Source organism: Rhinolophus sinicus, linkage group LG04 (assembly GCF_036562045.2).
Source record: "Rhinolophus sinicus isolate RSC01 linkage group LG04, ASM3656204v1, whole genome shotgun sequence".
Classification (NCBI taxonomy): Eukaryota; Metazoa; Chordata; class Mammalia; order Chiroptera; family Rhinolophidae; genus Rhinolophus; species Rhinolophus sinicus.
Genome location: NC_133754.1, coordinates 95601508 through 95624778, shown reverse-complemented (window position 1 = coordinate 95624778; position 23271 = coordinate 95601508). Strand labels below are relative to the sequence as shown.

At 39.6% G+C, this 23271-nt stretch overlaps 1 protein-coding gene across 2 annotated transcripts in view; it reads left to right on the top strand.

Annotated features, from left to right (window-relative positions):
- KL (klotho) overlaps positions 1–14652 on the top strand; it is a 48798-nt gene extending 34146 nt beyond the window's left edge. The window contains exons 2-5 of one of the 2 annotated variants that reach the window (XM_074330034.1): positions 4634–5144; positions 5897–6165; positions 10730–11831; positions 12938–14652. In XM_074330034.1, coding sequence (XP_074186135.1) covers positions 4634–5144; positions 5897–6165; positions 10730–11831; positions 12938–13077 — 2022 coding nt within the window. In that variant the 3' untranslated portion in view covers positions 13078–14652. Of the gene's footprint in view, positions 1–4633; positions 5145–5896; positions 6166–10729; positions 11832–12387 lie in introns of both variants that reach the window. The other variant, XM_019736428.2, reaches the window with a different exon arrangement.
- The last annotated feature ends 8619 nt before the right edge of the window (positions 14653–23271 follow it).

Sequence of the window (23271 nt, the reverse complement as noted above, 5' to 3'; positions counted from 1 at the left end):
GTGTCTGATAAGAAATGAAAGAATTATAGATAAGCAAAATGAGGAGACTTATACCGTCTGCAATCCTGCTACAAAACCTCCTAAGTTATAAATCTTTCTAGATCTTTCTATACACATTTTTCTTTAATAAAATGCTATTAAGTTCTACCTATTGCTTTGTAACCTGATTTTTTTGTCCAGTGAGTATTTTAGGAACACATTTTACACGTTAATAGACATTCTTCTGTGTTATTTATAATATCTGAATAGTAGTGTTTCTTGTATTTCTTTAGTCATACCACAATGCATTAAAACATGCATATGTGGGTACGAACATTGTTGAATATTGGACATTTCAATTGGTTTTCAATATTTAGCTATTAGAAATAGTATTTAGATGAATATTCTTACTCATACCCTTAATTATTTCCTTAGTCTTTGTCAACAGCTTTATTAAATTTCAATCTTAAGATAACCAGATCATAAGATTAACATACCCAGGATAATTAGAAAGAATGCAAAATCATACATAACCTTCCTCTATTAATCATCCTTAGTTGTTGCAATATCCTAAATGGCGACCTTCCTACACCTTGCTTCATCATATTTGATTATTCAAATCTACCATCTAAAAATAGAATGAGCTCATGAGGAGGTGATGAAGCAGAGTTCAGTTCAGTTTAACAGATATTGGGGCCTCCTTGTGCCAGGAGGGATTGAGGGAGCTTCTCAGGGAGCTAAGGCTGGGGAGAGAGGTGTCGTTACCTGGAGTAAATGATGTAAGAGATGTATGCCTAAGACGCAGAGGATGCTCAGAGGAAGGACATGCAGCTATGTGGCAGGTCAGGGTAGGAGTGAGGGTGGGGGTGAGGGGACTTCTTGGAGAAGATGCCATGCATGCAATGACCTCCAATTTGGGCTGCTGTAGAGAGCAGTCAAATAACATCCAGTGGGGAGGTTGAAGTAGGGTGAGTGGTTAAACCAAATGATATCTATGATGCTTTCCATATTAGTGTTCTCTACAGAAACAGAACCAATACGATAAATAGGATATATAGAAAGAGATTAATTATAAGGAATTGGTTCCTGTGCTTATGGAGACTGAGAAGTTCCATGATCTGCCATCTGCAAGTTACAAGTCCAGGAAAGGGCGTCCATACCGGATGGCCTAAGGACCAGGGGAGTCAATGGTGTACGAGTAAGTCAGGGTCTGAGTTCGAAGGCCTGAAAAGTAGGAGTGTCAATACCCAAAGACCGCAGAAGATGGCTATCCCAGCTCAGTCAGAGAGCAAGTGCATCCTTCCTTTACCTTTTTGACCTGTACAGGTCCTTGGTTTGATGATGCTCACCCACATTGGGGAGGGTGAGCTTCTTTAGTCTACCAACTCGAATGCAAATCTCTTCCAGAAACACCCTTACAGACACACCCAGAAATAATGTTGCCATGATTTTGTTAGATTAACATTTGTTCAATGGAGCACAGTGCTGCATGGTGAGCCTCAGTTTAATAACAGACCACAAGAGAAATTGAAATAGAGAAGTTTGTTATTCACAGGTTCTAAAGGAAGTACCCGGCAGGCCTCAAGGGGATGTCAAGGAAGAGACAGCACCTGGAACACATGCCTTTATTAGTGTCTGTGGGTGGAGGGCTTTGGTCTGCCCGGGCTGAGGCTGAATTGGTCAAACCAAAATAGGGATATGGGTTAGCCCTATGAGGGTCTTAGCTAAAGGGTTCATAAGGCATCCAGGTGCTGGGTGGCAGGGGTGACTGTTGATGACAGGGCTCTTGAGGAAATCATACCAGGAACTTACACTTGCTTACGATTCTGTGGGCTGCTACCTAGGGCATGCACTTGCATGAGGGGCTATGGGCAGTTTCAGGTCCCTACAGGCTGCTTGGCCAAACAAAACGGATTCTGAGGCAGCAACACCGTGGAGTCGCCGAGCTAAACTGGACAAATGTTTGGCCAGCTGTCTGTGGTTCCCTGAGCTCAGTCAAGTTGACACATAAAATGAGCCATGATACCTTCTAATGCTGCAAATTTATACTTCTCTAAAATTATCAACAACTTGATAGACACTTTCACTTGCATCATGTCATTTAATATTCACAACATCCCTACAGGAGAATAGATGCTATTCCTACTTGCACAGAGAAATAAGTGAGGTTCACACTAGTAATGGATGCAGGACTTGGGATCCAAACCCATCTCTGGTAATCCAAACACCAGGTCATATCACTACATCACATGGACTGAATTCCTTAGCAGGGGGCTGTTTCCTCACCTGTAATGCCTTCCTTTTCCATCTGCTCATCTCTTAGGACAGAAGAAATAAACCGTTCATGGAGACCCTACCATACGCAAACTCTGTGTTAGGTGTTTTACATTAAGTTATCTCTTTTAATCCTCATAACATCCCTGTGAGAGAGGCAGGGAGGTTAGTCTTATCTGCCCAGGTTAAGTAATGTGGTCAAAGGCTCACAAGTAACAGTGATGGAGCAGGAATTTTATCTGACTTCAACGACCACATGTGCACTTCCATGTGGACTAGATCATTCGTTTCCTTGCTCTACCTCCTCTCAGTCCTGTCAAAGTACTCAAAACTGGAAGAGTGGTCAATGATGGTAAACAATTCCATCCTATGACTCTGCCTTCAGCTACCTGCAAAGCTGACCCAGGTTAGGAAGTTCTTGGGTTCCTCCCACTCCTGTCTGCCTCTCCCACTCTACCCATTTCAGTATCTGTTCTATAGATTTAGGATATGACTGTCATGGCCTCCATTGGGCCGTGTTAGGAAAGTGTCCTGGTCTGGCCTCCTGAGCACTGGCGTGAACGGCTCCCTTTCTTTTCTGATTGACTATTGAACGGCAGGATGAAATGTCTTGTCAACTGGGAGGGAAGAGTTAGGGTGGCGAACAAGAGAAAGATAGAGAAGGTGGGAGACATCAGAAACCCAGCAGAGCAGCGTGGTTTAATCCCGGTTTTTGAATCACATGGGCAAATATCACTATTCTTCAGATAAATATTTTATTCTCCATTTCCTTCTTAACATACAGATAATTGCTTCAGATAATGAGAAAAATACATTCAGTAAAATGAAACGTAATAGATATTTCCTAAGAAACTAAAAATGAAAGTTAAACATAAACTGTTCTATTCCATCGAAATATTTGGCTGAACTCATAAGAATCATGATGAGGCCATTCTTGTACACCTGCACTAAAATGAACCACGAGAAGAATGTTTAGGTAAAAATGAAGAGGCTATTCGGTATACTGAGTGAAAGAGAATCTTTAGGCTCAGGAATTGGAATGAAAATTGCCATGATCATTTTGGAGATGAGTCAAACAGAATTAGAATGGAGTTTTTAAAGAGGTAAATATATATGTAATATATTAGGGGAGTAAAAGGCAATAAACGGCATTTGTATTTTTAGAAAAATAGAGTCAATCAAGGAATTCAAACGTAAAGAGAAACCTAATTCAAGTAAGGGAGTAAATCTCTGTCATCCTCACTATTCTTTGTAAACATAAAGGAAACAAATGAAAATAAGATATTAGAAATCAGTAAGATTTTATGGGGATATAAATTTGCTTTTATGGAAACAGCCCATTCAGTGCTGTAGGAAATTCCGGGCTGAGCACTGATTAACTATGGGCTTCTGATCTCATCAAATCTGTCTTTAGGTGTTTTTTCTGCTCTTGGCTTGTACCTTGAACCCTGGGTCCTGCAGGAAGCCAGCACCGCCCCAGAGTTTTGGAGGGTGGACCAACCTTAGTTACCATGTTTCCCCGAAAATAAGATCTAGCCAGACAATCAGCTCTAATACATCTTTTGGAGCAAAAATTAATATAAGACCTGGTCTTATTTTACTATAAGACTGGGCATAATATACAATACAATACAATACAATACAATACAATACAATACAATACAATACAATACAATATATAATATAATATAATATAATATAATATAATATAATATAATATAATACCAGGTTTTATATTAATTTTTGCTCCAAAAGACTCATTAGAGATGATTGTCCAGCTAGATCTTATTTTCGGGGAAACACGGTAGTGGAATGGGCCCTTTAAGTTATAGCACTGATTCTTCTTAGGAAAGAACAAAGATTGTGTGAACATGTGTTAGAATTTTAACTATGAGAAATGGACACAAAATATTAAATTGACTCCAACAACTTGGAAATTCCCAGTCTCTTAGGATAAAGAAATATAATCCTATTTAGAAATTCTTGGTGTGATCACAGATTCGGGATTGGTTCTTTTCAAGAAGCCTATTAATTAAAAAATGCATAATCCAAAGTCAATTAAGTAGTAAGATATTATAGTAAATTCTTATTTCATTAATTTTTCAAAGTATGAATAATAACTACACATTCAACGCCAGAAATTCAGTTTTCCACTGGCTGCTGAAAAACAATGGAAATAATTCCAGTCATGGTAGCAGCTCACTAGGGGCTGACCTACCTCTGAAATAATTTATTGGTTCCAGGTGACTTTTACATTGTGGGGTTAGTCATTAGGTTAAGTTTGATGAGAAACAGATACAACTAGGGTTGGGAATTCAAATATATATTATATTTCTCCTCACAATCAGAAGTAAATTCACCACGCTTCTTCTCTTTATAGGCTCATGCCAAAATCTGGCATCTCTACAACACTTCTTTCCGTCCAACTCAGGGGGGTCAGGTGTCCATTGCCTTAAGTTCCCACTGGATCAACCCTCGAAGAATGACGGACCACAGCATCAAAGAATGTCAGAAATCTCTTGACTTTGTCCTAGGCTGGTTTGCCAAACCCATATTTATTGATGGCGACTATCCTGAGAGCATGAAGAATAATCTGTCATCTCTCCTGCCTGTTTTTACTGAATCTGAGAAAAAGTTCATAAGGGGAACAGCTGACTTTTTTGCTCTTTCCTTTGGACCAACCTTGAGTTTTCAACTATTGGACCCTCACATGAAGTTCCGCCAACTGGAATCTCCCAGCCTGAGGCAATTGCTGTCCTGGATTGACCTTGAATATAACCACCCTCAAATATTTATTGTGGAAAATGGCTGGTTTGTTTCAGGGACCACCAAGAGAGACGATGCCAAATATATGTATTACCTCAAAAAATTCATAATGGAAACCTTAAAAGGTAGGATTGGGGATAAAATTCTAATTTCCTGCCCAAATCCACTGGTAAAACAATCTTTAAGATGATCTGTAATAAACTATATGAATTTATAGTTTTTAATTGTAATGTGGAAATTCATTTTGGCAATAGTAGGTATGTATTTATGTAACACCTTTCTCATTTGGGGCCTCGAAGAACTTAGATTAATTTTTAAACTGATTTTGTAAATGAAAAACTGGGTTATAATGTGGGAAATTACTTGGATTTTAGACTTATGACTCTAGATTTTTAGATTACATTGAGGATTAAGTAAATTCCAGGATATCTAGCTCTCTGTAAATGTTTTGGGGTTCTTAATGCTTGTACGGAATGAAGCACTTTTTAAAGAAAAAGAAATATCAACATTATCTGCAGAAAATAATAAATAGTTCATGCTTGTGAAGACTTTATTCATTTATTGCATCAAGCACAATGTTGGGCACCTAGGCTAGAAAGTAGAATGTCTTCCCAGGCCCAAAGAACACCCACTGGAAATCAGGGAAATTCAAATGAAAACACACTGGAGAGAAGCCTATTTGTGGAGATACTTATTTGTAGAGTTATCTAGGTTTGATTAGAGCCTTTTGCCAGCAAGAAAGGTCACTGGTTTACCAAACAAGAAGCATACTATGTAATTTATTTCCTTAAGTAGTAAATCCCTTGAATGCTGTTGAATCATGAGGTGGGTATCTGATGAAGGGTCACTTTGCTCTTGTCCTGTGTTCTCTTTGCAGCCATCAAGGAGGACAAGGTGGACATCATCGGGTACACAGCGTGGTCCCTCATGGACGGCTTCGAGTGGCACAGAGGCTACAGCATCAGGCGTGGGCTCTTCTACGTCGACTTTCTGAGCCAGGATAAAAAGCTGTGGCCCAAGTCTTCAGCCTTGTTCTACCAACAGCTGATAGAGAAAAATGGCTTCCCTCCTTTACCTGAAAACCAACCCCTAGAAGGGACATTTCCCTGTGACTTTGCTTGGGGCATTGCTGACAACTACATTCAAGTAAGTCAGCTGACAAAACCAATCAGCAGTCTCACCAAGCCCTGTCACTAGTAAGTAGTGCTTCCTTATTAGGTTGTCACAGCACACTGTCCCTTCTTTGGGCCAAACACGGTTCTTTAAGGGCGTAAATTGGAATGCTGCACCCTTCTCTCCCCAAATCTTCCTTGCTTCACCTTGCACTTTAAAGCAGCCCCCAAAGGGGAACAGATTACAAATATATGACTATTTAAGATCTGGTAAGATGAAATATCCTCCTTTAATACAGTGGTTTTCAAACCTTTGTAAGGCAGCCCAGTTCTTCCATAAACAAGATATAACACAGAATTCCAAATTATCTGAAGTTTCAGTGGAGCCCCTGAGACTGAGGCAGAGACTTTAGGCAGAGTGCCCTCCTGAGACATAATTGTGGATCCCCCAAATTTGTGGAAATACTTGTGCATGGAGAATAGAAACCCTTGCTCCAGTGATTCACTGAGAGACTGTACCTTCTGGCAGCAGTCATTGAGATGGTAAGAAAGGTCTTCAAAATGGTCAACTACTATGTATTGAGAACCTATGTAGTTAGTCCTCAATATTATTTTAAATTTAATTTGAAAATAATGATTTAATTATTTAAAATTAAAAAATTTAAATTAAACCTAATTTCTTTGAAGTTCAAAGAAAAATAATTTTCTAGAGTTTGAATGAATAATTCAGTAAGCATTATTGGAGGCTTAGTGTCTACAAAACCCAGTGCTAGTTGCTGGGTGGGGGTGCTTGGTTGAGGGGCGTGTGCAGTGAGTAAGATATGACCCTTGCTTTCAAAGGCACCTTGAAGGAAAATGATGGACACAAATAATATAACAGAGTGAACAGAGTGTTGGTAAATGAGCTGGGTAGTGGTGGGGTGTTGCTGAGCTATTTTCTACTGTGAAAATAGACAAATTTCAAGGTCCATAGATGAGCAATGGGATTTAGCACGTTGGGTGTTTTTACCCAATTTATTTGTTCTATAAGGGTGGAAAAAATAACTTTCTTTCTACCTTTCTGAATGCTTACCTGTGACCCTGTAATAAAAGACGGATGAACAAGAGCAAAACAGACAGAAGTTTATTAGCATGTGTACCTCATGTATCCATGGGACATACTCAGAGAAAAATGAGTAACTCCCCGAGGTGGCTTAGAATTCAGGCTTAAATACCATGTTAATAGGGAAAGGGGAGAATAGCATATAGGTCTCTTAGGGGAGACGAAACGACTTTTAGGAAATACGAATGGGCCTTTAGAAGAATAGATGGGAACTATGACAGTTTGTGACAAGTTGCTCAGGTGTGGTATTGACTTCTCATCTCCTCTTCTGTGACAAGAGTCAATCTTCCCTGCTTGACAAAAACCCTAGGAGGGGATTTATAACAACTGAGTTCCTTTCGGAGGATTTGTCCTTTACAGGTAAGGGGAGTTCAGAGAAAGCCTTTCCCTGCATTGTTTCTCAAATGCCTGCAGCTCAAAATAATCAATTTACCAAAGGGGCATATTTTCAGATGGCATATTCTGTTATCTTTCAGTTCAAAAGAAGTATTTGGAAGAATGCCTGGGTCTAAGGAGAGCACTTCTAGTTAAAATGGGTTGCTCTTTACTTGCAAATATCTTTTATTTATAAGATAATCTTTTATTTATAAGAAAATAAATCAACACTATCCTTAGAACTTTTTTTTTTTTTTCTGGTTTGTATCATTCTTGTCTTTTTCAGACCTCCAGTTAGTTTTTGGGGCAGTCTCAGACCTAACTCCCCTCCTTACATTTCAAAGGTGACCGAGGAGCTGGTGTGACAGTAGTAAGGATATCAGGGCACCAGCCTCTCCTCTCAGCTCCACCCACTCAGGCTGGGGATTTCCTCCTTTCACTTCAGCCCACTGCTGTGTGGAACCTCCCTATCCTAATTTCTCTCCTGCAAGTGGGATGTGCAATAGAATTCAAGAAGGATTTGAAGGCACAGGAGTGGTGTTGGGGAAGGACAAGGAGAGAGGGAAGAGGTGGGATGGTCCCTGGTCCTTGTTCCATCTTTGGACCTGCCATGCCCCGCTCCCTGCTGGGCCCTGCAACCCTTGTCATTGAGGACTCATGCTTCCAACCTGATCTCTGACAGTGAGACATTGGAGGGAGTCCTTTCCCTCTGCTCTGGGCCCCATCCAAGGGCTGTGTTTGCTTTGGGAACTGCTAAGGGGTGAGAAAGTCTTAAGAATACATCCATTTCCTCGAGAGAGAAGAGAAACTCTGGTGCGATGCAACAAGTATGGCAGTGAAAAGGAGAGGAAATGGCCAGAGTATCCCTTTTTCTATTCCTGAGAAGCAGTTGCTTTAGAATTTGATCTAATGCCAGCCACTCATCTGCCCTTGACCTTTCCTCTCATGGTGCACTCCCTTTGAGGTCATCAGCTCAGGGTCTTCCACCTAACAGGGCCCTCCAGTGTTCTCCTGTGCAGAACCAGCCAAACACAGAATTATCACTCTCAAACACCGGTGGACTTGAACTTCTCCAGAAGCTCTCTAGTGGGAAAAGGCTGCAATTACTATTTTATTCTTTCTGCTTTTCACCATGAGCTCTGTATTATTTTGGTAGTGCCCTTCCCAAGCTAACTTCCTAATTGACAGGTAAAAACAAGTCTGTTTTTAGGAGTGACTTGTGAGGAGTGTGTACATATTTTTAATTTACAAGCAGTATTCTATACTTTTAATACATTAAAGTTCTGAGAAGTGACTTTAAACCACTGAAATTAACCTTTTCCATCCTGGCAAGCCTTTCCTAATGTTACTGAGGCATGCATTCTACCTGAAAAACTAACAATAATATCTTATTAAGCACACAACCTGTCTGAAGTCTGACCTTGGGCTCATGCACATGGATTGTCACTGTACTTGGACCTAATTTCCCAGTGGACAGTGTTTTTCGATAACCACTAATTGTCATAATGAATTAGGTACAGAACCTTCTTTAACATTGGTCATGTTAAGAGAAAGTTTCTTCCATAACACACTAAATTCATACTTTATACCCATTCTTTCTGAAAGATCCAGCTTTATTATTTCATTTTTTTAAATTAAGAAATAAGTCAACTAATTGATGGAGGTTAGATAGAATTTTGTCTAAACACTCATTTCTAAATGTCCTGTATTTTTAAGAAATAGATGTTTTCCCCCAGAATTTCTACCTTAGGCTCTCATGTTTGTTTTCAGATGGACTGAACAAAAGCTGGTGTTTGGGAACAATTATGGCACAAAAGTTATGAATTTTGTCAACTCTGAGCTCTATAAAAATAATCCAAGAAATTCCTTCAAGCTATGAATACTTGGACTTCAAAAGAGCATGCAAATATTTTTTCTTGCAAAGCTGAGGAAACATGATTTGTGGGTGCATCACGGTGGAAAAATCCTTCTGACTGCATTCCCACAGTATTAGAGGAAATGCATGTGTGGGTGATCTACAAGGGACAATCCTCCAGAAAAAGCAATTTCCCTCTGACACGCTGTGTTTTATTACTTTCCTTTATGAACACAGCACTGATCCCTCCCGGGAAACAGCAGCTCATTTGCAGCATTCCTGTAAAACTGCAAAGAAACCTCTGCTAGAGATTCAAAACTAGAGTTCGTCTGACCCTTGCTTTTACAGAGGGTCAAACCGAGTAACTTGCTCTAAGGGGATTATTGCTGAGGAGAAAGCAGGCATGGGCAGCGGGTCTTGGGGTGGCCTTTCAGTTTGCCTTCCTTCCACGGTGCACATGTGGAGGGAAGATTCTGTCATTTTGAGTTGACAATTGATCCACTTTTCCTAAATACCTGCTTTCATTTTGGAGGCTCCTGTGTCAGATGTTAAGAATCATATTGTCACGATCGTCACAGAAAAACTAATTAGGAAACATTTTAAAACTTTAAAAATCCCATTGTGGGTGGATGACAATATTGTTCCTTATTTCTACATTCTGTCACTTTCTACCATCAGTCAGATGGAGTTTGTTCCATTCTGTCATTGACCCCAAAGCTAATAAAAGGGCACAATTATGTTTATTTAGTACCTCCCTCTACCTTCAGCCAACCTGTGTAGAACCTGGTTTCAAGAAGCAGAATTTAATTTTAAATATCATTTACTTTTCTGACTCTAACTCACTCAGGTTTTAAGCTTTTTCTTTGTCTAGTTCTTTTTAAATTTGAAAATCTCATCTCATTAATGATTTCTTATATTGAAAAAAGAAAAAGTCCAAAAATACTCTGCTCGCTTAACACAGACCTGAGATGTGAGAGAACCACTAACGTTTGCCAGCTGAAGTGAGGAAAAAAAATTCAGATTTTTTTTTTTTAACCTTAAAGTAACACTTCAAGAGTTAGAACTACAGGTAAAACAAATACGCATAAAAGTGGAATGTTTTCTTTTTCAGGAACTCACTATTTATGAAAAATCATTTCCACTTTCAGCTAGAAATGTTTTTATTTTTGCTCATCTCCCTTACTAGTTTCGTTGAATTGCACTGAATTACTCTTCCAGGCCTGGCCAGGTGAAGTCATAGAATTGTGTTCACTCTGCTCCTCCTAGGTGGACACCAGTCTGTCTCAGTTCACCGACCCGAACGTTTACCTGTGGGACGTCCATCGCAGTAAGAGGCTCATTAAGGTGGACAGCCTTGTGGCCAAGAGGAGGAAATCCTATTGTGTTGACTTTGCCACCATCCGGCCCCAGATTTCCCTACTCCAGGATATGCACGTGACGCATTTTCACTTTTCCCTGGACTGGGCTCTGATCCTTCCCCTGGGCAACCAGTCCCAGATAAACCGCACAGTCCTGAACTACTATCGCTGCGTCGCCAGCGAACTCGTGCGCGCCAACATCACGCCGGTGGTGGCCCTGTGGCGACCCGCGGCCCCGCACCAAGGACTGCCAGAGCCCCTGGCCAAGCACGGCGCCTGGGAGAACCCACACACTGCCGTGGCCTTTGCAGAGTATGCCAGACTGTGTTTTAAAGATCTCGGCCCCCATGTCAAGTTTTGGATCACGATGAACGAGCCGTACACGCGGAACATGACCTACAGCGCTGGCCACAACCTCCTGAAGGCCCACGCGCTGGCTTGGCGCGTTTATGATGAGAAGTTCAGGCGCTCTCAGAAAGGTAAAATATCCATCGCCTTGCAGGCTGACTGGGTAGAGCCCGCCTGCCCTTTCTCCACAAGGGACAAAGAGGTGGCAGAGAGAGTTTTGGAATTTGACATTGGCTGGCTCGCTGAGCCCATTTTTGGCTCTGGGGATTATCCACGTGTGATGAGAGACTGGCTGAACCAAAGAAACAATTTCCTTCTACCTTATTTCACCGAAGATGAAAAAAAGCTTATCCGGGGTTCCTTTGACTTTTTGGCTTTAAGCCATTACACCACCATCCTTGTAGACTGGGAGAAGGAAGATCCAATAAAATACAATGATTACCTGGAAGTGCAAGAAATGACCGACATCACGTGGCTCAACTCCCCGGGTCAGGTGGCAGTCGTGCCCTGGGGCTTACGTAAGGTCCTCAACTGGATGAAACTGAAGTATGGAGACCTTCCCATGTACATAATCTCCAATGGTGTTGATGACGAGCCGCAGGCAGCTCAGGACAAGCTGAGGGTGTATTACATCCAGAATTACGTAAACGAAGCTCTGAAAGGTAAGGCCCCCTGAAAAGCAGCCTCTTGAAGGTTGTGTCAACTGAGGGCATGATACCTGTTAGCAACTCTCAAATACCACATTGTCACCTGCAGAGAGAAGCGTTGTCCATTTCTTGCCACACCCCAAAAAGTCCCACAGAGAGTTAGTACTTTCACTAGAGATAAAGGAGTTTAGCAGAAAGTGGAAGACCCAAAATCCTTACCACCTGCTCTGGGCCTATGACAGCCTGGTCTGTCCTCAGATGGTCTGTCCCCCATCCTCAGATGGCCTCCCAGCAGTCTGACCTGCTTCATGTACATGAAAATTTAACCCAAGCACCTCATCAGAGGGTTAATTATGTAAAACCTACTCTGTGAAATGTAGCTCAATATTTGTCTTGACATTTGCCTATTTGTCTTCACATGAAAGAATCCTTTTCTGATTAAGTCTAATTTTGTCTGACATTTTATTAAATGGTATTGAAATTCTCCCTGATGCACCAAGGTCATGTCAAAGTAAAGTGTTGTGTGCAACATATCTTAATAACTAATTCTCCTGTCCTTTTATTTTTCCAGCCTACATATTGGATGGGATCAATCTTTGTGGATACTTTGCGTATTCATTTAATGATCGCACAGCTCCGAAGTATGGCCTTTATTATTACGCTGCCAATCAGTTTGAGCCCAAACCATCCATGAAATATTACAGGAAAATTATTGACAATAATGGCTTCCCGCATCCTGAAACTCTGGGAAGATTTTGTCCAGAAGAATTCACCCTGTGCACCGAGTGTAGCTTTTTTCATACCCGAAAGTCTTTACTAGCTTTCATAGCTTTTCTATGTTTTGCTTTTATTATTTCTCTTTCTCTTATTTTTTACTACTCTAAGAAAGGCAGGAGAAGTTACAAATAATCCTGAACGTTTTCCTAGTCATTTATTTTGAAATAATTAAGCACACACATTAGCTGGTTAATTTGTACTTCTCAGTGTTGTGAAACTGTAGATTTCATATACCTGATTTCTAGAAAACCTTTTTGTAGCATATGACAGAGGTTTTGAAATGAGCATAGGTAACTGTAATATCTTAAATAATGTGAATAATGCCTGGATTTGTTCTTTTTTAGGGGGCAATCAAAAAACTGACAAGGGCCATCATTGCAACATGTTCTGTAGCAAAAGCGTAAGAAATTGGAACCATTCTGTAACATTTTTACAGGAATTGAATGACAAGACTGGTATGTTTTTGTATATGCCCATTCCTTAATGCAATGTTTACTTAAAGTAATCATTGCAAGTGTTCGAATACAAAGTAAGTCTCAAGTAACCATCTCTCAACTGCCAAGATGCACCTGCCTAATGGTCTCTCTTTTGAGCCAAGTTTCCCTAGACAAAGATGGCAGAATATAGGAGACATGATAAAGCGCCCTAGGCTGGATCGTTCCTTTTAAAAGCAGTGTTTCTGTCAAAGGCTACTAATGTTAATTTACATACCTGGTTATTGAGAGCAGAGCAAATTACAGAACTTTTTATTGTTCTGTGACATTTAAGGCGCTCTCTAAACCACGGGTCCTTGAGGGTTTTGTGTCACTGGGGCCTTGCTGAGGACCTGCTCATAGACTTTCACTAAATATTTGCAGAAAAATAAACATGACTCATGGGATGTTGGGCTCTTCAGGAAGCAGAAACCGACTGTGAAATACATTATACCACAGTGGCTCTAGGAGGAAGGAAGGAGTAAAAAATAGGTATTACAAGCAACATTATGATGAATTTGATGATAAACCCATTCATTTTAGAGCAGACCTTGGAATGAATGAGATGACCTTTCCCGAGAGAATAAGAACGAAATAATTACTCAGCCTATGACGAGGAACTCCACTTTCAGCTCTTCAGAATGTGCCATAATTTCTTTGAGTTCAGTTTTAAAAATTCTTAATATGATCCAAAGCATTTAGTTTGATAACACTGGAAGATTTGTTTTTGTGATTGCAGAGGTCCAGTTTATATTTTTGCTGCTACTTCTGTGGAACTAGCTTTGAACTAGTTTTGCCTTGTACTTTTACACTGAAACATACTACTGATTTCCAGAAAGGGTTAAGTCTTATCCTGTAATGCCCCTTAAATGAGTCTTGCTGATTTTCAGATAGGGAAATCCATTACACTGGAGTTGCAGATGGCCCTAATGTTTGTTTTATAGACAAACCAAGATAAACCAACATCATATCAGGTATCACTAATCTTGCTGACACAGGATTACAGTGTGTGAGAAATACTGTACTGTATTATGTATCATCTTCAGAGGTGGTATGACTTTTCTCCATGAAAGATAAGCTTTTGGTAGTACTTTTAGAAATTGACTTACTAAAATTGGAAACTAGAGAATCATAGTTTATTTATGTATGTATATTTTTCTGATTATAAGAGTAATATATATTCATTGTAAAAAATTTTAAAAGACAAACTCTATGTAAAAAAATTTACCTGTTATTTTGCCACCCTGAGGTAGACACTGTTGACATTGTCTATGTATTTTATTTTACACAGTCAGATCATATTATAAATACTTTTGTGTCTTTATTAATTTTCATTGTGTGCATTTCCTTCATCATTAATCTTCAAAAGCATGATTTTAAATAGCTGTTGAGTAATTTCACTATATGAATCTATCACAACTTATTTAACCATTCCTATATGTTGGACTACTTTCTTATGGTTAATTACTGTTAAATAATGAATGTTGTTCAAAAATGATTTTCTTGCTACAATAATTTCCTTGAATGTAGAGAGAAGTGATTCTGTCCCTTGATAAAGTATTATAATAAATCTGCCTACAACTTTGCCTTCTTTCTTAACCATATGACTGGTTGCTAGATACATTTTTTTCTAAATTAGATAAACCACATAGAAAATGATGGGAGTGGTTAAGAAATGGGTCTGACAGCAAGAGGAGCCAACTGCAAGGTAGGTCAGGGATGGTACCTCAGGCACCCTCTGTGGTCGAGCTGAGAGGTAATTTCAGACACTGAGAGAACAAGACAGAGGAGGGGCTGAAAGGGACAAAACAGACACCAAAGTACTGAAGACAAACGACATCTCCAAATCATTCAACTAAGTCACAATGAGAGCACCATGCTGACTTTGTGTCCCCACAGACCTTAAGAGGAGGTCGGTGGCTCACCACCAGCCTGAAAGGAGAGAGTGCCTCTCAGATCAGTCTTGAAACTCCGGGCAGGGGAAGAGGAGCAGTGGGGAGGGGTTATGGGGAGGGGACTACAAAATAGGGACTTTCTGGTCCAGCGGGGTGAAGCAGGCTCATTTGTTAACCAGCTTCTCCAAGTGCTACACACTTTCCATTGATGCTCGACTCTCAGGAACGCTTGGCTTTTCACCACTTCATATACATATATATGAACACTCACAGTTCCTTCCTTGAACCCAGGTGGGCCTCTTGCACATATGCCCAGTTCATTTTGCCTTGCTTTGGAAGGACTGGTTTTCAGATTCATTAAGGACATTTTTCATTTCTTTTTTTTTTTTTTTTTTCAAATCTTCCACAGACAGTATTAGAATCTACTAATGGCTTGGAAGCTTTCCTTTATATTATTTACAATAGTGTTCTCCAACTGAGATACAATGCAAGCCGCATACTTGGTTTAAATTTTATAGTAGTCACTTAAAAAAAAGTAATAAAAAGCACAGAAGAAATAAATCTTAATACCATATTGTATATGTTTTCCCAGGATATCTAAAATAGTGCATTTTCTACATGCAATCAATATAAAATGATTAAGATTTTTACAGGGGCAGCCGGATGGCTCAATTGATTAGAGCCTGAGCTCTCAACAACAGGGTTCCAGTTCAATTCCCGCATGGGATGGTGGGATGCACTCCCTGCAACTAAAGATTGAAAACGGCAACTGGACTTGGAGCTGAGCTGCGTCCTCCACAACTAGACTGAAGGACAACGACTTGGAGTTGATGGACCCTGGAAAAATATACTATTCCCCAATTAAAAAAAATAAATTAAAAAAAAAAAGATTTTTATCTACTTATTTTGTACCAAGTCTTAGAAATCTGGTGTGTGTGTGTGTTTTACATGTACAGTACATCTTGTGCTCAGTTTGGACTAACCACCCTGTGAGTGTTTAGTAGCCACATATGTCTAATGGCTACTGTATTGGACAGTGCAGTTCTATAAAGAAAGCTTCGCTAAGTCACTTAATAGCGTAATTAATACATCCAAAATATTTAACAACTTAGAAGACTAAACTTATTTCAAGAATCTTCTAAGTTCTATAAGCCATAGAAATAACTGTCACGTAAATTTACAATTAAGCTAAACTATTGATTAAAACAAATATTTTAAAGGTGTCTATGCAGACAGAAACATTTTGCAATTCTGAATATCGTAATTCAGGTGGTGGGTTTAGACTGCTGTTCTTTTTGCATAGTCTGTTAATTCAGTCTTTTCTCTAGTTCAAATTGCTCTTTTGCAAATTAATAGAGCAACTACATTGCTCTATAGCACCTCCATTTAATAAAATAAACAACGCTGCCTCAAATTTCTGCTGGGGAAGAGAAATGTTCATTTGGATGATATGGACCAAGCTTGACAAGAAGATGTTGGTTCCAGAGGGGAAAGCAGAGACCGTGTCTCTTCTTCTTTCTTCCCTCTCTCCCTCCCTCCCTCCCTCCCTCCCTCCCTCCCTCCCTCCCTCCCTCCTTCCCTCTTTCCTTCAATTCTTTCTTTGAATTCTTTTTCTTCTTTCTTTCTTTCTTTCTTTCTTTCTTTCTTTCTTTCTTTCTTTCTTTCTTTCTTTCTTTCTTTCTTTCTTTCCCCTCTCTCTCTCTCTCTCTCTCTCTCTCTCTCTCTCTCTCTCTCCCCTAAGTCATCACCTCTAGACTAACCACTGAGAAGGCTGCAACTTTTTTGATTCATTGTTCACACTGTCTCTCAACTAGTCAATCTCTTTGTTTGTAAGTCTTGTTATTAGGTTAAGTTCTTCATCTGCAAATACAAACAGGGAACTCATCTTCGAAAAGGAATCCCTTTACGTTATCTTTAAATACTGATAATTTCCTAGAACATGTAGCTTTTTGCTCAGACCCATCACGTTTTCCCATTTTTATAACCATTAAATATTGTTAGAGTTTTGTTTGTTGTGGTGCATTTCCTGGAATATTTTTGTTTCATACATTTGTGGTAAATACATAGTTTAGAATCAAGGAAAAAAAGATCAAGGAAAAACACAAGGAAACTTGAGTAAAGTGTGGAAATTCCACTAATGACTGTGATAGGACGCCTCAAAAATGCTGAAATCCTGTTTCACTACATTAGTGCTACACACCAGAAAAGACTTGGTGACTGATATTCCAGCCTCCTTTTTTGACCCAATAGGTTAGAGAACAATTGCAACCTACGTACTAATTGATTCAGTAAGACCCACATTCAAAATGTCACTGAGCCTCCATTTCCTCATCTTTGAAATGGAAGTAATGTCTATTATAGTGTAGTGCCAACATAGGAAGTATTCGATAAGTCACCAACCCTAGACATGGCTTCTAGACCAATTCCACTTAATTTTTCATGTGTATGTGATTTTTTTGTTAATCAGATATTTAGAACTCAGTGACATAAAACCAAGGACTATCTCTGTCACTATGATTCACCCCAAAGCCCTTTCTTTAGTTATTTTATTTGTAATTTTGAATATACCTCTTCATAGAATGCCCCAGGTAAAATGAAACTAAAAAAAAAAAAAAAAAATCAATCCCACAGTCACTTCATCCTAGGTTGTTTTCTTGGATCTGAATTTTACAAATGTTGGATCAATTGAATCCTGAAGTTAATTTGGCAGAAGATATGTCTCTATCAATATGTTGTATACCATTTGCTCTTGTGAAACAATCTGATGACATAGACCAAACACTGAAATTTGTATATTTGTTGTTTAGTTGGTAAATATTTGAAAGCTCATTAACTACATTTTTATGTGATTTTGGTTACAATCTTTCAATATGTTTGTTTGATAGTAAAACTAATTAATTTTAAATGAACTTATTTATTTTATGCAAATTATTTGCAACTGAAACATTGCCCCTTAATAAAGTGCTATCTTAGGCTGACAACTTTTCTTTTTTGAATCTCAGTTGATTAGTTTATGAAATTCACTTTCCTTTCCACACTGTAGCTGTTGCTGTCTCATTTTGGCCTTAAGCATAAATGTTGCCCAAGGCATTTCAGCCTATTTTGATCTCCAAGTGCACATGAATCAAAGCTTTGGCTAATGTAGCTCCAATTTATTAGAATGCCAAGCTCTAGAGCTCTTCGAGGCCATGCTGTTGCATGTAAGACATGAGGTTTTATAACTATTGTTTTCCTCCTTAAATTATGGGTATTATGAGTCTCTGGTAAGGAGCCCAAAGGCTTCAACATATAACATTTCAATCGACAGAAGCAGTAGTGGTGAGCCACAGAGTAGCGAAACGCGATGTAATTAGAGAAAGATCGACATGTCAGGTGAAAATATTCCATTAGTAAAAGACAAAGATGAGAAATGAACGCAATTTGATTCCAGATTGATACCAATCTGAAGTGTCCTTATTTTCATCTGCGCCTACCCTGCACCTAACATCCCATGCAAACAAACACTTGCCCATCAGATGGATAACACTAGAGCTGCAAGATTCCAGCCGTGCTGGGGACTTAGCCACAATGGCTCCCAAGAGGGTAAGGAGGTGGCGGGAAGCCAGAAAGCTTGTGAAGGGCTTGCAGGACTGGGGGGAGTTATGCATGGAGTAGGGTCTCTGGATCTGGGAGTCTTGGGGTATGCTTTCCAAGGGCAGATGATCAGGCCTTTTCCTCACAGTCTCCATTTTCTGAAGTGCCCTTGGGGAGATGGCTACAGCACCTGGGTTTTGGCAAGGGGTTCCCCTGAGTGATTCTGGCAGAGCATTCATTGAGAAACTTGGGGTGACATGTGAGAGTGCAGCCAAAGACAGATTCAGTGGATGCAAGAAGATGAGAAAGAACGAAGGACAAAAGGGATTGAGCCAGGAATCGGAATGTCAGGATTCAAGAGCTTAGAGGTGAAGCATTTTCAGTTGCGTCAGGAGGGCTGTGCTGAAGGAGGCAATGCCATTGGAGGTGATGATGCTTAGAGCATGTTAGTCCAGGGTACTGGGAATGGCGTCTGCAAAGGCTAAAAATTGTTTCGGGGTTTTTGAGGGTGAGCCCAGTGGAGGAGGAGAGGGAAGCAAAGTATTACAGATGAAAACTGTAAGAGAGACAGTAAAGTGTGTCCAGAAATTCAGAACATTCCTGAAATGAGGAACAAGAGTAGGTGACTAGAGATGGGCTTGGGGAGCAAGGATCATGCCAGCTCCCAAGCATGGGACAGAGTTTAGGGAGGAAAGAGCTCATATACACAGTGGAGGCAGCCCCACACCTGATTGGGACCTTCCGGTTTCTAATTCTGATCTTAAATTCGCTTTATAACCTGAATCCAAACCCACTGAGCCTTATCACTCCTGTCTGTAAAAAGGAGGGAGTAAATCAAGACCAGTAGGTTTCAACCTTGGTTACACATTAGAATCACGTGGGAGCTTTTTAAACTCTCCAGACCAATTAACTCTGGTTCTCTGGGAGTGGGATCCAAGCCTTGGTGGGTTTTAAAGTTCCCTGGTAATCACAATGGGAAGCAAACACTGAGAACTGGTGATTTAAATCAGTGCCTCTCTGACCTTCCGTGTGCAGAATCACCTGGGGATCTTGGTGAAATGCCAGTTCCAAGTCCATAGGGCTGGGATAGGCCTGAGATCTCGCATTTCTAGCCTCCCAGGGCTGCCCAAGATGCTTCTATTGTGTGGACCACACTTTGAGTAGCAAAGGGCCAAGGGCCCTGTGGGGACAGATCCAGGAGTGCAGTTTCCAGGCTCACGGCCTCACGTGGAAAGGTGCTGGCTCAGGTAGTAAATGGCCATCAACTGTGGTTGGATGGCCATTAGCTGTGGCTAGTTGGCCGTTAGCTGTAACCAGTGAGCCATTGGCCACTAATATAACTGCCATGGCTATGCTAGCAGAAAATGGGGCCTAACAAGAAGATGGTGGCTGAGCTAGCAAGCGCGGGTTGCAGTTAGCAAGTGGGGTCGGTTGGCAGAGAGTGGTAGATAGCAGGTTGCAGATAGTGTGGCTCCTGCTTCCTGTGTCTCCAGCTCAGCCGCCAGTGAGAGTATAGTGGTATGACTCCCCTACCTATGGCTCCGTGGGTGTTCCTTTTTGGCCTCACCATGTCCTGCATTCTTATGTGGGGAGTGGGACCAGAGACCCGGCATGCCACCCTGCGTGACAGGCCCTCTCTGGTTGTTTGAAGGATGGATATAGTTTGTTCTAATGGGGATACCAAGACATAGAGAGAACAGAATACTAGTCTGTTTCTACTAGAATGGTAGAAAGAGCCAGAACAAAACAGAGAGATGCCAGGAATGGTAAACAGTGCCAATTTAAGATTGTCATAAACAGAACTTTAAGACACCATTAATTTCCAATAACAAATTCTCACCTTAAATGCATAATCATTTTTGAAACAGAACTTCTAGATCTTTTTAAAATAAAAAAAATAATTGAATATGAAAAAGTTATTAAAATACAGGATAAATTTTCTCCTCTATATTTTTAACATTTTCGAAGCGTAACTTTGAGACAAGACCCTCTGGATACAAACATCCTATATGCTCAAACAAATTGTGGTGATGTATGTTCAATACCAAATGATAAAAACAGTTCCATTGTAGTTATAACTACATAAAATTATGTAGTTATGATGATATAGATGAGACGTGAATTGTGAGGTATAAAAGTCGGAACTTTATTGGCATTCTTCCATACTGAAGGATATATCAAAAAATACACATTGAATGAGAGTAAATGAATCTAGTCTTGAAGGGAGATAGCTGGGTTGTATAATCCTAGAAAGAACTTACAGAAGACTTTTCCACCTATAGATGTCATGAGGCCTGGGTTTAATTGTTTGCCACTTCTTTTCAGTAGTTGGTACATCCATCTGTAAAGTGGTTAATACATCACCTCTTATGACATAGTTAATGTCATATGAGAAAGTAGTTAGTAAATGTCAAAGCATTATTCATATTAAGTTATTATTATTATCTGACTTTCTCACACACTGATTCTACTCCCGTCACTTGTAGAGACGTGGTATAATTTTTTCTTTAAATGTTTGGTAGAATTTATTAGTGAACCCATCTGGGCCTGGTGCTTTCGGTTTGGGAAGATTATTGATTCAATTTCTTTAATAGATATAGGCCTGTTCAGATTGTGTATTTCTTCTTGTGTGAGTTTTGGCAAATTGTGTCTTTTTGAGGAATTGGTCCATTTCACCAAAGTTATCAAATTTATGGGCATATGTCTGACAATTAAGTTCACGAACTTGTTGCAACGATGTTGCTAACCTTTTCTGATATCAGAGGGATTATTTATTATGAATTTGTACCAACTGGACAAACAGTTACCCAAGTTTACTGTTTGGAAGTGCTGAAAATCCTGTGTGAAAAAGTCAGACAAAAACGACTTGAACTTTTCGCCAACAATTCATGGCTCTGGCATCACAACAATGCACCAGCTTACACGGCACTGTCTGTGAGGGAGTTTTTAGCCAGTATACAAATAACTGTATCAGAACACCCTCCCTACTCACCTGATCTGGCCCCCAATGACTTCCTTCTTTACCCAAAGATCAAGGAAATATTGAAAGGAAGACATTTTGATTATATTCAGGACATCAAAAGTAATATGACGACGGCTCTGATGGCCATTCCAGAAAAAGTTTCAAAATTGCTTCTAAGGGTTGACTAGGCGCTGGCATTGGTGCAGAGCTTCCCAAGGGGAGTACTTCAAAGGTGACCAAAGTGATATTCAGCAATGAGGTATGTGGCACTTTTTCTAGAATGAGTTCATGAACCTAATTGTCCGGTCTCCTCTGTGTGTGTGTGTGTGTGTGTGTGTGTGTGTGTGTGTGTATACATATATATACATATATATGACATATACATAAGCATACATAATTGAAAATACATTGTTGATATGATTATTTTGAACAAACTATTATTGGTTAGAACAATTCAAGGTAAGGAAAATAAAAGTTTTGTTATGCAACACTCACTTATTCCTTCTTTGATGCTCTGCCTTTCTTTACCATGTTTCCTCGAAAATAAGACCTAACAAGAAAATAAGCCCTAGCATGATTTTTCAGGATGACATCCCCTGAACATAAGCCCTAATGCGTCTTTTGGAGCAAAAGTTAATATAAAACCCCATCTTATTTTTGGGGAAACGAGGTATCTGAGTTTTTGACATGTTATTTTCCTTCTTTCTAAACAACTTGTTTTAATATCTCTTGCAAAGGTCTACTGGCAACAAATTCCCTCAATTTTTTTTGTCTTAGAAAGTCTTTATTTCTCCTTCACGTTTGAAAGATAATTTCATGGATTATAGAATTCTAGGTTGATGATTTTTTTTTCCCCAACACGTTAACCATTTAACTATTTCACTCCATTCTCTTCTCACTTACACGATTTCTGAGAAGTTTGATGTAATTCTTATATTTGCTTTTCTATAGGGGAGGTGTTTTATTCCTCTGGCTTCTCTTAGAAGTTTTTATTTTATTTATCTTTGATTTTCTGTAGTTTGAAAACGATATGCCTAGGTGTAGTTTTGTGTGTGTGCGTGTGTGTGTGTGTGTGTGTGTGTGTGTGTGTTTGCATTCATCCTGTTTGGTGTTCTCTGAGCTTCCTTGTGGTTTGTGGTTTGGTGTCTGACATTAATTTAGGAAAATTCTCAGCCATTATTGTTTTAAATATCTCTTCTTTTCCTTTCTCTTTCTTCCCCTGGTATTCCCATTGTGCCTAGATTGTACCTTTTGTAGTTGTCATACTGTCCTTGGATATTCTGGGTTTTTTGCTTTGTTTTGTTTTGTTGTTGTTTTTGTTTGTTTGTTTTAAATCTGTTCTTTTTGCTCTTCAGTTTTAGAAGTTTTTCTTGAGATATCCTCAAGCTCAGAGATTCTTTCCTTAGCTATGTCCAGTCTACTTACAAGCCCATGAAAAATACTCTTCATTTCTATTGCAGTGTTTTGATGTCTAGCATTTCTTTTCAGTTCTTAGGATTCCCATCTCTCTGCTAACATTGCCCATCTTTTTTTGCACACTGTGTATTTTGTCCACTTGAGTCCTTAGCAAATTAATCATAGTTGTTTTAAATACCCTGTCTGATAATTCCAAAATTCCTACCACGTCTTCTTCAGATGCTTGCTCTGTCTCTTCAAATTGTGGTTTTTACTTTTTGATACGCCTTATAATTTTTCTCAATAGCCCCACAGAAAGTAGTAGGCGAAAGTAACTGCTGTAAATAGGCCTGTAGTAGTGTGATGAAGTGTGGGAGGAA